General features: G+C 41.6%; 1 protein-coding gene across 1 annotated transcript; it reads left to right on the top strand.

The window, feature by feature from the left end:
• The first annotated feature begins 784 nt into the window (after window positions 1-784).
• Window positions 785-15,884, top strand: LOC308317883 (ubiquitin-conjugating enzyme E2 E1-like). The gene is made up of 6 exons (XM_080767229.1): window positions 785-882; window positions 4,395-4,572; window positions 6,678-6,728; window positions 8,982-9,114; window positions 13,058-13,205; window positions 15,342-15,884. Exons 2-6 carry the CDS (start codon window positions 4,424-4,426, stop codon window positions 15,437-15,439), a joined length of 579 nt encoding a protein of 192 aa, XP_080623355.1. The 5' UTR covers window positions 785-882; window positions 4,395-4,423; the 3' UTR covers window positions 15,440-15,884.
• Window positions 15,885-16,043: the final 159 nt, after the last annotated feature.

The following is a 16,043-nucleotide window of genomic DNA, read 5'->3' as shown; positions in this document are numbered from 1 at the left end:
GCCATTGTGACCACCATAGAATGTAGACCTGACCATTATGGCCAATTCAATGATGATCAACTTTAATCTGCTTAAATCATCACCATTATCACATCACATGAGCAGTCCCATTAAACATAGCTCAGATTAGGCTATTGAAACTGTTTTAAGATATGATGATGTCTACAAACCTTCCACAGTAGCTATTATTACAGCAATTTTTGCCGTTATTGCATTATTGATTGTAAGCCTATTATGTTGTATTGAATTATGAGGTTGGTGGTGATGTATGTGTGGAGTTCGGGGACCCACAGAGGTCCTTGATGTGGTTCCACTTCCAGGGGGTCCCCACTCCCCAGAAAACTATCAATATTATAGCCTATCATCAACATCAGTTTAACCAATAACCAAAACAAATATTTCATATTTTGGTAGCCATGATACATGACTGCCATGATGATTGAATACTAGAGTCAAGAACCAGGGCTAATACTTTGGCTGCTATTGGAAAATATCCGATCTAGTTCACAATGCATCGTGACCATTGTGAACTTGTAGGTAGGCTATAGGCTACTATTTTTGAAAATAAAGAAATGTGAATCGTTTTGAAAATAATATCTGTTATGGGGGTCACTTCCCTGGCAGAAAGTCTTTTCAGATTGGCTTACATATAAATCTGGGGGTCCCATGATATGAAAACGTTTGAGAACCACTGTTGTTGTAGGTCGCCTGTCCAGCTGTTAATTGTAGGTAAGGTGGATTTACTTTCTCATCTTGATTCGATCGACTGTCAGCCTCCCTCCATCGCTACTGCAGGCAGCCGCGGTACTTCCGTTCCGTTCCGCAGAAAGCAATAATAGGCACCAGCCAGTCAGTGGTGGAGGTCCAGACACAATAGAGAGGGTAAGGTTTGGTCACAAAACGGCTTCTTTTGTTGCACATTTCCCTACGAACATTGTTAAACGTTATGTTTATATATATTTTACATCAATTTACGTTAGCATTGTTGACAACTAGACAGCGACTGATACGCAAGCAACAACAAGACCGTCTTGGTTTGTGGGTTGGTTGCTCGGAAATGGCTGTGATTATTTGCTGGACCGGAACAGTTAGTGGCTAAATGCTAAACGTGGTCTTCGTTGATGTACAGGAATGCGAATTTCTTTGTGTCTTCGGTTGAAAGTGCTCCATATCAGTATCCTATGCACACACATCACGTCGTTGAGTATCGCTCAGCGTCGTTAAATGATCGGGTTACGGTATTGTTAGCAAGCGACTTTGCCTGTTCCGTTCCAGCAAGTAGTCTGTTTCTGCCTAAAGTCAAGGCCTTGAAACCGGCTGGTTTTCGTTGCTGTTTGGGGGGACTGACGGGAATATAGAAGATCTACAAGCTCACAGAGAGTCTCGACGCGACTTGTTGTGAGCTTGTAGATCGGCGCGCGATATAATTGTACGACGAAAGGCTTCAATTTAACTGATTATTAATGAGAATAGTTCCACCATCTCAAGTTAATTGGCTCTCATGTCGCCGTATGTATAGTGATTTCAATTTCATTAACGTTATTAGCTGACTTGTCATCCCAATGTCTATTCTCTTTACGGTAGTTATGCTGATATTCCATATTATAAGTCTGGATTTAATTCTAACCACCTATAATGTAATGTAGCCAGTAGCCTACTGCAATTGTCGGATTTAAACTCTGGCATGATTTTCGTTTATATCCAAGATTTAGATGTTTACGACATGGCAGTGGTCAGTGTCATATATATATATATATATATATATATATATATATATATATATATATATATATATATATATATATAAATTAGTGTCATGCCCATTGGGAAGATGACCACATGCCCTAGCACTAGTGCATCATATTACTTGGATGGATGTCAGTATTGATGACATCAAAGATCTCCGTGCTTTAGTTCTTTTTGCTAACTGATTATAAAATATTCAATATATGGGCATAAAAGGTATACAGACAGACGGTTAAAGAGATCTCCATTAAACCAACATTGCAAAGTTTATCAAAGAAAAGAACAGTTGCAAAGTAAAATATATTGGCAAAGATGTGAGACATAAGTTCCAGTGGGACTGGTACTGGTTGACATGGACAAAACGTTTCATTCGGGGGTACAATGTCGAAACACAACCGTAGGGATTGCTTCATAAAGGTTGATATGCCGCCGGGAAACGTGATTTGTTCACTTTGTTCAGACCTCATCATACATGATGGAACACATGGATTTAAAGCCCTTGAGGATCATGTCAAATCCCCAAAACATCTGTATAAAATAAAAACTCGGCGGACAAACTTTTTGAAAGTCAGGTTTCACCTCAAGCGCCAAACGGCATTGTCCAACACTGCAAACCAGTCATCTACAAAACCCCTCATGCATTTTGATGATCACGTCAAAAGCCAAGAGTTATGTATCATATTAGATTTAACTAAATTAGAAAGTCTTAGGGATGCACATTATAGGGGTTCCAGTGTCAAAAATAGCAGTTTTGCAAGCTTTGCATCAGGCTTTACATTTTGTGTGGCGGATCATTGGGCCCTGTTTGCTGTATAGGTAGCTGATGCACGTGTGTGTGTGTGTGTGTGTGTGTGTGTGGCCTCCCCTCTCTTTTGTCTCTGGGGAGATAGAATCTAAAGCTGGAGTTAGACTTTGTGGTGATAATGTAGGCTTACTAATCTTACTTCGAGAAGTTTAAGCATTCTAGTCAGTAACATGGCTGAAGCTATTCTGGAACATATTGCTTCTATTAGCATAATCCATAATGCACACCAGTAACATTCAGGTGTGGAATAACGTAACTAAATAAATAATTGCACACAATTCTCTTAGTTTTTTTTCCCCCTCTGAGACCCACTTTCACCTTTTACTAGTGGTGCTAACTAGATAACATCACAGGTGTTGAACCTGTACACGAGACATACATAAAAATAAATAAAGAACAGCGGCTTGCTTGAACCTGGCAACTTAAATATGGATTGCTAGCAAAGTACAGAGTAATGCCTCAAAATCCTATCACCTTCTGTGTGATGCACCTTTTTTGTCTTTGCTTTGGGGGGTGAAGACTATTTCCGCCTCCGTCCGTTTATGCGTCCATGTGTGTCTGTGCAGCTAACTTTGAACATGCTGCTTTACATGTTGCCCTAAAACAATAGAACTGTACTGTAAGGTCATACAATAAAACATTCTTTCCTCTGAATTCCTTGTAGGAGGAGTGTTTTATAGTGTACTGTATACCATGTCTTCCAAATAAAACTGCACACTGAATATCAGTGAAACTAAATGAAGAGAATGTTGTGTCCAAACTGGTCGGCTCCAAACCAAAGCCCATTTACAAAAATACAAGTCTTGTCCACACTTGAATTGAAAAGTCACTTTGTGGAGCAACATGATCTTGTGGTGAACTGTAAACTAAGCCTAACAGTACGTTTTAACAGCGGGCGAGCATCGGCCGACACATCGCCCAATCGATTGCGCAAGTAACAAAGCACTACATATATGTAACAAACACTAATGTGTCAGAGAATACTCAACACAATTGCTATCTCTAGTTACTTGTGCGAGCAGTGCGCAAGTACTGTTTTCTGCTGCGTATGTCGGTGACTACCTCGGCCAGTCAGGGATTGTGTATTTTTGGTGGTCCCCTCTGCCAATCAGGAACCACCGTTTTTACATAAACATACATAGTTACGTCATCAGTCAATCGCTGATTGGCCGAGCGACGGCACCAACATACGGAGCCAATTCATTTGGCCGAGGGGGCCACCGACATACGCAGCGCTCTGATTGGCCGAGCGACGCAACCAAAAATACACAATCCCTGATTGGCTGAGTGACAACACCGACATATGTGGATGACATAACCAATTTGAGTTTCAAACATAGGACACTTTTACAATGCATTGTAGTGGATATCTCAAACGAGATTTATATAGACATATAACTCAGATGTTTCAATAACTTGATTGAAGTCTGCTTATGGCAAATTAAATTGTTTTTAAAGCAGGAAAACGATATGCACATCCCAGTTTCAGAACACGGTGCTGGACCCAAAAAATTTAATTGTTTTGACATAACTTAGAAAGGAGGCTGTGTTTCTATTTACCCGTTTACCAAAGAAGCTTGCAATTTACAATGGGAAAGAGAGTATACATAGGCAAGACATCCTCGCACGTTGGGTGATCTAGAATAGACCAGGGGTGTCAAACTGGTGGCAGAAGGGGGGAGGGATGGTAAGTTGACAAGAGTCAGAGGTAAGTTGCGCGCTCCGCTCAAAGCGCAAGTTGGCAGCTCGACAGTGCATTTCTAGTTCTTGTCCTAATTTGGAATGGATACATTTGTGACATTGTTTTACCTCTATAACTGTATCTCTCTGTACTTCACTATAGGTTCCTGCTTTTCTCCAATCCAAACCGGTATGTCGGATGAGGATTCACGTGCCAGTACTAGCTCTTCATCATCACCCTCGTCCTCCAGCCAAAACAGACAGAGGGACACACCTTGCAAGAAACGTGAGAGCAAAGCCATGAGCAAGACCTCCAAGCTGCTTTCCACCAGCGCCAAAAGGTATAAACGGCTATCATTGACTTGACTTTTCACAACAAAATGGTTGAGAATTGAGATTAGATTTACTGGTTAGTATTACGTATTACTCATCACTCATTGTCCTGTATAAGGAAGGTCCCCATTCATTTCAAAATAAACTTCAAAGTCAATGGCTCTGGTCCAAGTGCAGGAAGGCCATCAAATAAAACTAGATTTTAGTCCATTGAAAAAAAGTAATTTAATTTAAGGATTAAGGTTAATATGTAGACTATCTGCAGTGAAATAAATTGATTTGCACTTACAATCTGAATTGATCCATGCTCAGCCCTGCACCAATCAAAGTCACTGGATTGGTATAAAAATGGGGACTCGGAGGAAGAATTCAGAATCTTAACAAAAGACACTGGTGTCTACATGGCAAGAAAGAGACACTAGTGTCTACATATGACTGGTGTCTACATATGACAAAGAGTCACTGGTGTCTACATACATATGACAAAGAGACACGGGTGTCTACATACATATGACAGAAAGAGACACTGGTGTCTACATATGACAAAGAGACACTAGTGTCTACATATGACAAAGAGACACTGGTGTCAACATATGACAGAGACACTGCTGTCTACATATGACATGAAAAAGACACTGGTGTCTACATATGACAAAGAGACACTGGTGTCTACATATGACAAGAAAAAGACACTGGTGTCTACTAGGGATGCCAAACGACTCATATGTGACGAATCGAGGCCTAAAATCGACGTGTCGAACGACTTTTTTTCCTTTTTTTCCCTCATTTTTATATTTTTGTTGTTGCTGCGCAGCAGTTGAGGAGAACGCAACTATGCATTCCTTTAAGCAACACAACTTCTGCAGCTGCATCCATATGTTTAGAATTTGCATCAATGATCAAATCCCAATAATAAAAAATTAACTTTATTTTGTAAACAACTAAACTGAAGGAGCAGCGGCGCTATCGGCTAGTAGTCCCAACTCTGTGTCTGCAGCCTGTCACGAGCCCCGTAATGAACTGATACTGGATGCACGTTGTTCGTATTTTAATGTCATGTCGGAGAATAAATACAGTATGAATGACGGCGCGATTTATTTGACAACTCTGTCCTGCTTTCTTCACGAGAAGAGAAGAGCGCTCACCGCTCAGAACAGAGAAGACCTGTGGCTGTCAGCTCACTTTACGGCATGTTAGATGATATGTGAACCTGGGTCTGGGAAGCTCAGAGCTGCAGCCATTGGCTCATGATACGAGCACACGACCAATGGGACAGATCATTCAGTGTTGCTAAGATACCACCCCCCACCACACACACCCTTGGACGATGGGGTCCACAGCGGCACTGACAGGCGCAGCAGCACAGCACAAACACGTACCTCTCCCATTTGGAAAACATTTGAAACAGCAACGTTTATAACGTTTTACATTACAAAAAAAGTATAATATAAATAAAAACGATTTTTCGACTCGATTTTCAACATTTTTCAACATCCCTAGTGTCTACATATGAGAGAGACACTGGTGTCTACATATGACAAAGAGACACTGGTGTCAACATATGACAAAGAGACACTGGTGTCTACATATGACAGAGACACTGGTGTCTACATGATGGTTGGACAAGCTCCTCTTGGACAAGAGGAGCTGATGGCGCATTAAGGCTACTGTGGCCTCAGAGCATGCACATTCTTTTGAGGGCCAAACTGAGGGACAACGACGGCCATGGCCTTCGTGGCCTCTGACATTTCTGTTGGATTTTTTTAACCCATTTTTCACCCCTGTGTCAATTATCTAATGATATCCTGGGCTCTCTCTACACACCCTCCGCCAACCTAGTCCCCATATATGGGGACATGGGGAGAGCAACGGACTTGAACTCATGCTTCCTTCATGCCTGAGTGTCCAAGTTGCTCCTTTACACCTGACAGGGGGGAGTTTCCCTGTTTGGATGTAGCACGTAGTGCGCGGAAGGAACACGTTATTCCAACCAGTTCCTTTCCCTCCATTAGGCTTTAAACGGTGCTTTAATGTTTGTTTTAAGCAGTGACATCATGTGGCGGCCACAGTGGGTGCCCATCACTTCACAAATGTGATTTATGTGTGTTTGCAGGATTCAAAAAGAGCTGGCGGATATCACACTGGACCCTCCACCCAACTGCAGGTATGTTTCATCTAATCTTCCATTGATTTATTGATTGATTGAATGTAAACAGCACAGAGTACAGTCAAACACTTGGTCTTAAAAGGATAGCACCAAAAATAGTCCTTGCGGTCTTGTTTCCATTCGGGTCCTATGTGTTCAATTCATAAACATGACATGAAAAATAACATCATCATCACAAAATATAAAACACTATGAACAGAGTGGAAGAAAAAGAACAGGGGTGTAAAGAGGGGGTGGGGGTGATCTCCTGTCTAAGGGAGAAGATATAATTTCCTCTCCCTTTGGCCTAAGGTGGATTTTCAGGCCTGTTTTAAAGGAAGCCAGTGATTATGCCTTGCCTGTGGTGTATTCATTGAAAAGCCTGAACTGTGTTGTATTCAGTGGCATTTTTTAAAATTAAGCTAAGAAGCATTTCCATACAACAATATTGATGTTGACATTGATTTGAAAGAGAAACAAGTGAGAGAAAGATACATATAATCAAACTAGCGAAAATAACCGATCTACAAGCTCGAAATGTGCTGTAGATCACCATTTTCACTAATTTGTGATATTGTACAAGGCCAGCTCAGTGGCCTTGTGGTTAGTATGACTCACCAAGGCGTGTGTGTCTGTGTGTGGAGCCTTTTTTTAAGGGGTTAACAAACATGCGATTAGTATAATTAACTAATAACTGGTCTGAATATTGCCATAACTGATGCATCAGGCTGAAACATGACAATGAAGCACAGTCTGGTGCATGGCTGACTGTCCAATAGTATTCATGCATCTTGAATCTCCTCCAGCACATTTAGATCAATACTTTTATTTCTTGTACTCATTACTCTCTGGGGGTGTTCCAAGACAGTATGAAAGGGGAATAAAGGTTCAGTTGCTTTAAGAACATCAATATGGATCTGAATGCATAGACTCATATCAGTGATTTGCTATAAAGGGATGCATCTTATGTCTTTAAAAAAGGATTACCAGCACTCACTTTGATCCTTTAACCCATTCTGACCGGGCACCCATTTTGGTGTTGGCATCATGTTATGCTTTAGCTATTGAAAAATAGCAGATCTACAAGCTCATATCGCGCCACCGAGTGGCGCGCTACGAGCTTGTAGGTCTGCTATTTTTGAAAAATTCGAAGAACGACTGACATTTTTAAAATCTGATCTCAGGTCAGAATGGGTTAATCAGACCAGTGTGTGTCCCGTGGAAACCTCGTATGAATCTGATCTCAGGTCAGAATGGGTTAAGGATTTCTTGTTTGTTCAAGTCATACACCCCAGCAGAAGATCAACGGACGTTTTGGCCCACAGACCTTGCAGTGAATTGGTGTTTTAGAGGCTCTAGCCCCTCCTACATCCAGCTTTTAGTTCACTTTTAGTTACCGTCCAACAAACATTAAATTCCCATTGACAATGAATGGAGAAATAGTGTCTGAGCAAATGGGCATAGTGTCTATTTTTTGTCATGATGATGTACAATGATAAGAGCGCCCCTCACACGGGTGTGATTAAAAAAAAAAAAAAAAAAGGCTTTATGCCTCTCTTTTTGAGTATCTTTTAAAAGCTCAACCAGACCGCTTTGTGCGAGACACCCAGATGACACTTAATGTCTGTCTCGTTTCATTCACGCTGAGGAAGGCCTGTGGGCCAAAACGGATAGTACGCTTACTCTGCCCACTGTAGGGGTGTGTTCAACAATACCATTACCATATTCTTAATTCCTATTTAAGTACATACGAGACTGCAAATAGGTTTCAGAGTTAGAGTAGTGTGAAAATGCCTTTTGTTGCTTGCTGCTTCTGAAAACCTTTTGGTTAATACTGCCACTTCCTGGCATGGAGTAATTTCCTCTCTGACACAGGCGAGCAACAGACCCATCAGCTGACCGTGCGGTGTGTTAACAGTGTGCATACTGCAACCGTTTAACACCTGACTAGGGGTGCAACAGATTATTATTAAAAAAACCTGTGCTTCTTTATTTTTTGATTAATCGGGAAACATAATCAATAGAATAATCGTTAAATGATGATCTATAGTTGCAGCCCTACCTGACATCTGACCCTACTGATCTGCTGACGGTAGTCTGGACTCTGTATTAGTCAGGGCAAGTCAGTTTGGTGCATAGGGGCTAATGACGGGTTAATTTAGTGGTTGGAGTTCAACTGTTATTTTTTCTTCCTAACAATTTTCTATTCACTCTGCTATCTGGTGAAATCTACTATACCATAGTGAGGCTGACATTTCTTTCTTCTTGCAGCGCTGGTCCTAAGGGAGACAACATCTATGAGTGGAGGTCGACCATCCTGGGACCGCCCGGCTCTGTCTATGAGGGAGGTGTCTTCTTCCTGGACATTGCATTCACACCAGACTACCCCTTCAAACCACCCAAGGTACTGAGTTCAAAATGTCATAGCTCACTTACCCATTGAAACCGGGAAAGCATAATTTTAGATATTGCCTCTATGGCAACCACTGATTTTAGAAGGCATTTGTAGAATCGGCCTCGGTCTTGATGGGTTAATGCCACACTACCGATGTACAGTGCCTTCGGAAAGTATTCACACCCCTTCACTTTTACCACATTTTGTTTTGTTACAGCCTCATTTCAAAATGGATTAAATTCGTTTTTTTCCTCATCAATCTACACACAATACCCCATAATTATGAATATTTTGTTATTTTATTAAAAATAAGAAACTGGAAAAACACATAAGTATTCACACTCTTGAAGTAGTACTAAGTTGAGGCACCTTTGGCAGCAATTACAGCCTTAAAGGGACACTTCACCCTTTTTGCAAAAACATATATGTTAATGACGTTAAGAAGCTTTAGAACACTTTCATGGGGGTCTTTATGTGTGTAATATGTGGTTTTAGATATTTTAGATTGTAGCAGTGAGCCCGGTGTCTCTGATGTCATGGACACTGGGCTCACTTCCTTCCTGGACTACATGTTGTCTCAGTAAGACAGATCTCCCCCTATCCACAAGGAGGAGCAGAGCACCAAAGAATTATGGGAATTGTAGTCCAGGAAGGTAGTGAGACCAGTGTCCATGACATCAGAGACACTGTGCTCACTGCTACAATCTAAAATGGCTAAAACCACATCTTCTTGCTGCGAGAGTGAAGTCTAGCCAACACCAACTCGGGATTCCTGGATCGCTGCCCTCCACAAATAGAGGTCCCCATAGAGGTCCACATTTCTGATGCGGTCCGTCCATGTGACACCTAGTGCCATTCGTAGCATTCTTGTGTAGACTCCATCCAGGGCTTTTTCCAGTTGTACTGTGAGGGTCCATGTCTCGGCCCCATACAGCAGTACTGACTCCACAGTAGCTATGAACAGCCGCCTCTTGAGGTCTTCTCCCATGCCTGATTTCCACACTCTCCTCATCCCGTGCAAGGCTTTCCAGGCAAGTGCTCGCCGAACATTCAGATCCTTTTCAGTTGAGGCAGTCCAGGCCCGAGGTATTTGAAGTCCTCGACTTGCTGGAGCACCGTCCCGTCTGCGGTGGTAATGGTTTTGTCCTTGGTGTTTACTGTCATTACTTTTGTTTTCTTGGCATTGAGCTTGAGGCCGATCTTCATGCACTCCTTTTCTACTGCCAGTAGTAGCTCCGTTCCTTTCTCGACTGTGTCCGATATTAGGGCGATGTCGTCTGCGTAGTCGAGGTCAGTGACCATGATGGGGTGTACTCGCCTAGACTTCCTCGGGACCAGAGTGAACCCCAGCGCCTCCTCTTTGCCATTGATTGCTAGTCTCAGTGCGTAGTCCATCACTAAAACCACATATTACACACATAAAGGCCACTCAAGGACTTTCACAGAGTTGTCCTAAAACCAATCCTTCGCTATCTTAGCTGTGTGCTTGGGGTCGTTGTCCTGTTGGAAGGTGAATCGTTGACCAAGTCGGAGGTCCTGAGTGCTCTAGGGCAGGTTTTCATCCAGGATGTCTCTGTACACTGCTCCATTCATCTTTCCCTCTATCCTGAGTCCTGACATGTCTCCCAGTTCCTGCCGTTGAAAAACATCCCCACAGCATGATGCTGCCACCACCATGCTTCACCGTAGGGATGGTATTTGCCAGGTGATGATGAGCGGTGCCTAGTTTCCTCCAGACCGAAGCCTCTCCTCAATAAAAAGCACATGACAGCCGGGCGTCACAGCGCGCATGGAGTTTGCCAAAAGGCACCTAAATGACTCTCAAACCATTATTAACAAGATTCTTTGGTCTGATTAAACAAAAATAGAGCTTTTTGGCCTGAATGCCAAGCGTTACGTCTGGAGGAAACCAGGCACCGCTCATCACCTGGCAAATACCATCCCTACGGTGAAGCATGGTGGTGGCAGCATCATGCTGTGGGGATGTTTTTCAACGGCAAGAACTGGGAGACTTGTCAGGATAGAGGGAAAGATGAATGGAGCAGTGTACAGAGACATCCTGGATGAAAACCTGCTCCAGAGCACTCAGGACCTCCGACTTGGTCAACGATTCACCTTCCAACAGGACAATGACCCAAAACACACAGCTAAGATAGCGAAGGATTGGTTTTAGGACAACTCTGTGAAAGTCCTTGAGTGGCCTAGCCAGAGCCCAGACTTGAACCCCATTGAGCATCTCTGGAATGACCTGAAAATAGCTGTGCAGCGACGCTCCCCGTCTAACCTGACAGAGCTTGAGAGGATCTGCAGAGAAGAAGGGGGAAAATACCCCAAATTCAAGTGTGCCAAGCTTGTAGGATCATTCCCAAAAAGTATTAAGGCTGTAATTGCTGCAAAGGTCAAGAGTGTGAATACTTATGTACATGTGTTTTTCCAGTTTCTTATTTTTAATAAACAAAATATTTGAAAAACTTTTTTCACTTCATCATTATGGGGTATTGTGTGTAGATTGATGAGGAAAAAAACAAATTTAATCCATTTTGAAATGAGGCTGTAACAAAACAAAATGTGGTAAAAGTGAAGGGGTGTGAATACTTTCCGAAGGCACTGTATATCCAGTGAATTACAGAATAAGATTTATTTTTATTTTTGTTTTTATCTGCATAGCCTGTTTTTTGTTTGTAATAGCAGTCAATATTAGTAATGCAAGGGAAACTTTTTAATAACCTTTACTCAGGAAGTCATACTTGAACTTATGCTGTGTAGATAGAAGTGAAGACATCCACATCTGCTCATAAAATAGGAATATATATATATATATATATATATATACTAACTAACAAAAAGCCATTGGAGAAGCCCGCTTTGCATAACATTTTGTGAAAATCGATCTTGCTGTCATTGTAGTCTCATGAATGGGTATTTCCTGGTTTTCCAAAGTGCTGCTTTTCAGCCACCAGAGGGCCTTTCACTTTTGCTGAGTCACAATAAGGAATCCAATATGTTGTTTGTTAACAGAATGTCCCAGTTCATTCGTTCAAAAAGGATCAAGAACTGACTCTTCCGTAAACTTTTTTTATCATTACACATACACATGTTGATCTTTTAAATAAATGTCACAGAATCGGTGTTGATGATGAGGGGGGGGGGGGTAGCTAGTGAGATTGAGTCGGAGAGAGTACATGTGTCTGTTTGTCTTTCTCTTTCAAGGTTTCCGTTGTAAGCTGGCCATTGGCCAGTTAAAATCTTAATTAACTGTTAAATATAAAAATCTTGTTTACAACCATTAAATAGAATAGCCTTTTTTCTCTTTTTTTTAACGGTTAGTAGGGGCAGCCCGTATGACCGTCTAATCCGCGCACACCCCTAGTACGACGTAGTCACGTATCTGTCCTCCCAACACCACTGCATGCAGGAACAGCTGTAATAAAGTCCTGCCTGCTGTTTAAAGCAAAACAGCAAAAATATAGATTGACGCACAAATAAGTATGTTTCAAGTTTAAGAACTTCTGGTCAGAAAATATGCGTAACGGGGAGAGAGTTGGAGATAAAAAATACAGCAGACCCAGCGTGTGTGCTTGTGTTTTGGTTTCACTTGATCTGTCCACTGTCAAGGTTGTATTGGTGCCCCCGCAGCCCCCCTATATGTTGTTCATTTAAGGATTGTGGTGGCCCAATGAATATATAGGCTCCATATTAAGCTCTATATATCTGACCCCAGGTGCACACAACAGTCCGCATGGATAACAAGCTCAAACAACCATACCATGATAAAAACCTTCATGCATACAGACATAAATTCACACACTATAGCAGTCTAATGTCAATAATGAGTACTAGACAGTACTGGCAGTTGTAGTGGTCCAAACACCTTACCAAGACACTTTATGATGTTTTTCCTTACATTTGTTGCCTTTGTTGCAGTACCCAGTGTTGTCTCTGTCTTGGTCAGGTGACGTTTCGTACGAGGATCTACCACTGCAACATCAACAGCCAGGGGGTGATCTGTCTAGACATCTTGAAGGACAACTGGAGCCCCGCACTCACCATCTCCAAGGTGTTGTTGTCCATCTGCTCCCTGCTCACAGACTGTAACCCAGGTAAGGCTGTGGCTAGTTAGTTGCATTTTCAACCTTTTTGCCCTTGCAAGCTCTCCACTAGCCTACCCAGTCTAGAATCGTAAATATTTCATGCCAAAAGTGGCCTTCTCTACTGTCAGATGTAGGGTTTGGATACCAGTGCAAAATTGAAAATGGTGTCTTTGTCTGAAACTAATAAAAGGCACAAAACTATGGTATACATCAATGTTGCTTTACATCAACAAATATTGCAATAGATTATCTCTGCCCACAAAGCTGTCACGGCAGTTGTCATCCTTGTTTGGTTAGCTGGGCATTAAACCTAGACCCTTGTAAAACATTAATAAGTAGAGTTTCATGTTTGTATAATGTTTGTTGTGCAAGGGACAATAGTCCCGCTTATTACATGGCTACTCGATAAAGTAATTAATAAATTGAACCAAAAGTAACAACAGAAAGGTTTCATTACTTGCGTTATTGAAAGTATTCCATTATTTTATGCCAGGTCACAGTACATCCAGTGCAATGTGTCGCCTCGGAAATCAAAGAAGTGTTGATCAAATAGAATCAATTTTTTCGCTTCAAATGTTTTCAAAAACATTCTTGAGAGCAATTTTTGGTTGTACACGATGTGTGTATGTTTATGGCTGCCATGTTGGGTACGACGAAAATCAAGCAGCACAGCAGGTGTCGCTCTGAGCCTTGGATTAGATTGCGGTCTGTTATTGAGTCCAGTGCCGGTGGTCATTATCGAAAAATAACACACCGCTAAATTCAGTGATCGACCAATTGGAATCGAGCATTCAACCAAGCCGTGTAATAAGGTGTTGTAAATATGTCTTCACAGTAATCGTAGCCCCTACAGTGGTGCTGCTAAAGTCGCTTCCTGTGTTTAATAAAGCTTTTTTCCTACCCCATCTAAGACCAGTTACTGATAACCAGTAACTAGTTATCGTTACTAGTTACTCGGCGGCAGCATGTTGCCTGTGTGTATGGCGGTAAGTCCCGCCCAACTCTCTCTGATTGGCTTACCCCAATCATTACTCCTCTCTGCCACTTTCCCTTTCTTGGGAACGTGCTGTCATGTTCAGTTATACTGATCACAGATGCAGTATAACGTAACGCACACACAGTCACTATAACGGCATTACTGAACATAGTTGCCACTACGCCGACTGAATCACTGCTTTTCGCGTTGAGTGAAAAACGATCTGATTGGACCAAAACTGTACACCCACTCCTGAAGCGTATTATTGGAATGCCGTTGAGCCACGACGGGGATGTAAACAAATGGATTTGATTTTGTCCGCTTGTCGCTAAAAACATACACAATGGACGTGTTTGAGGGAGACACTTTAGAAGACACTTTAGAAGAAGTGTCTGTGTCTGGGACTGCTCGTATGCAAGGCTGCAGCTGGGTGCATCTCAAACAGCGTGGTGACTTGTTTACAAACGAAACCTCGCAAGATGTCCTCGCGAGAGTTGGGAATGCCGTAGTACTGCTTCAGTATATCTCCAACCAAAATAGTACTAATAATACTAATTTAAAAGACTAAAATAAAACCGCATGAGTTTTCCTGATGTCATAAACTGTCAGAATCAGCTTTTGTGATAAAAGAGTGACTTTGAGAGCTGTTCCCCCGTTACAATGGAAGTCAATGAGCGACTATTCTTATTTCTTAAATTGCTAATAAACAACACAATGGAGCGAACTAACTCATGGAAGGGACTAGTTTGCCCATAATAAGGTAAGAAAACAACTCAAACCTCTAAAAAAAGTGGCCTTACCCTTTTACTCTGTTTTATGCCTGGAGCCATTTAGACAATGGGTTGCAAAAATATCGTTTATGTAGAAGTAGTAGCCACATACCAATCAGAAGCCACGGGTCCATTTCACCCTTTTACATGTCCCGCCTACCTTGGAGATGGGGGTCAGTTTTAGTTAATCAAATCGTAAAGCCACTCAGTTAGATCAAAACATCTCTTTCCAGTCAACCAGAAATGGAGATTTCTGCAGAACAAAATGTTGTACATCCTATTTAGTGCTTTAGTACTCCAGATTTGTTTTAAAGACTCCTTTGCCGTTTCTTTCTTTTGTTTCTAATTATAATTAAATTGTGTGTCTAAACTAAATATGAATTCTTATTTTCATCTTAGCTGATCCCCTTGTTGGAAGCATTGCCACCCAATACACGACCAACAGAGCGGAGCATGATCGAACAGCCAAACAGTGGACAAAGCGATACGCAACATAAGCCCACAAGAGGACAGCAGTGTGTGTGTGTGTGTGTGTTGGGGTGGGAGGAAGGTGAACTCTAAACAGTTTGTGTTTGGGGGGGTATTTCTATTTCAGATTTTTAGTACTTTATTGTCTGGTATATTTTTTTGCTTCTTGATTAAGTTATCTCCTCAAATATGGTAATAAAGACAACAGTTGAAAAGGAACATTTTGTTTACGTCCCTTCTGTTTGGAAATGATTTGCTTTTTCAGATGTGGAATTATATTTTATGAGGATGTATGCCAGATATATTGTTGAACCATTTGTAATCAGTCAATTTTACATTTATCAGCTATGACTGATAATTATTTTACAGCAACCATGTCCTGAAGTGTTTTTTGTTTTGTTTTTATCTTGTGGTCGGTGGATAAATGTAATCACAATGGTCATTTTCATTAAAGAGGATTGAGATAAAAAGCTGGTTCAAAGTTTGTCTCTACAACTTTGTGTATCCCACATGAAATTTGACACAAGACCAGCTACAGACACATGCATGTGTCTCAGTCATGACATGACTGGACACACTGGTGGTAATGGTATCCTCTGACTGACTGGACAGTTGACTTTAGTGTTTACAACT

Source organism: Protomyctophum bolini (genome assembly GCF_963924005.1).
Source record: "Protomyctophum bolini genome assembly, chromosome: 7".
In the NCBI taxonomy this organism is placed as follows: Eukaryota; Metazoa; Chordata; class Actinopteri; order Myctophiformes; family Myctophidae; genus Protomyctophum; species Protomyctophum bolini.
The sequence above is the reverse complement of the archived record's forward strand: the minus strand, read 5'-3'. Positions and strand labels throughout refer to the sequence as shown.

What these genes read in the sequence shown, in the direction of transcription:
- LOC308317883 (XM_080767229.1), top strand. Translation starts at nt 4,424, where the DNA reads ATGTCGGATGAGGATTCACGTGCCAGTACTAGCTCTTCATCATCACCC. An exon ending in CTTTCCACCAGCGCCAAAAG is followed by an intron (nt 4,573 to 6,677) that starts GTATAAACGGCT and finishes GTGTGTTTGCAG; the next exon opens with GATTCAAAAAGAGCTGGCGG. An exon ending in GCTCACAGACTGTAACCCAG is followed by an intron (nt 13,206 to 15,341) that starts GTAAGGCTGTGG and finishes TTTTCATCTTAG; the next exon opens with CTGATCCCCTTGTTGGAAGC.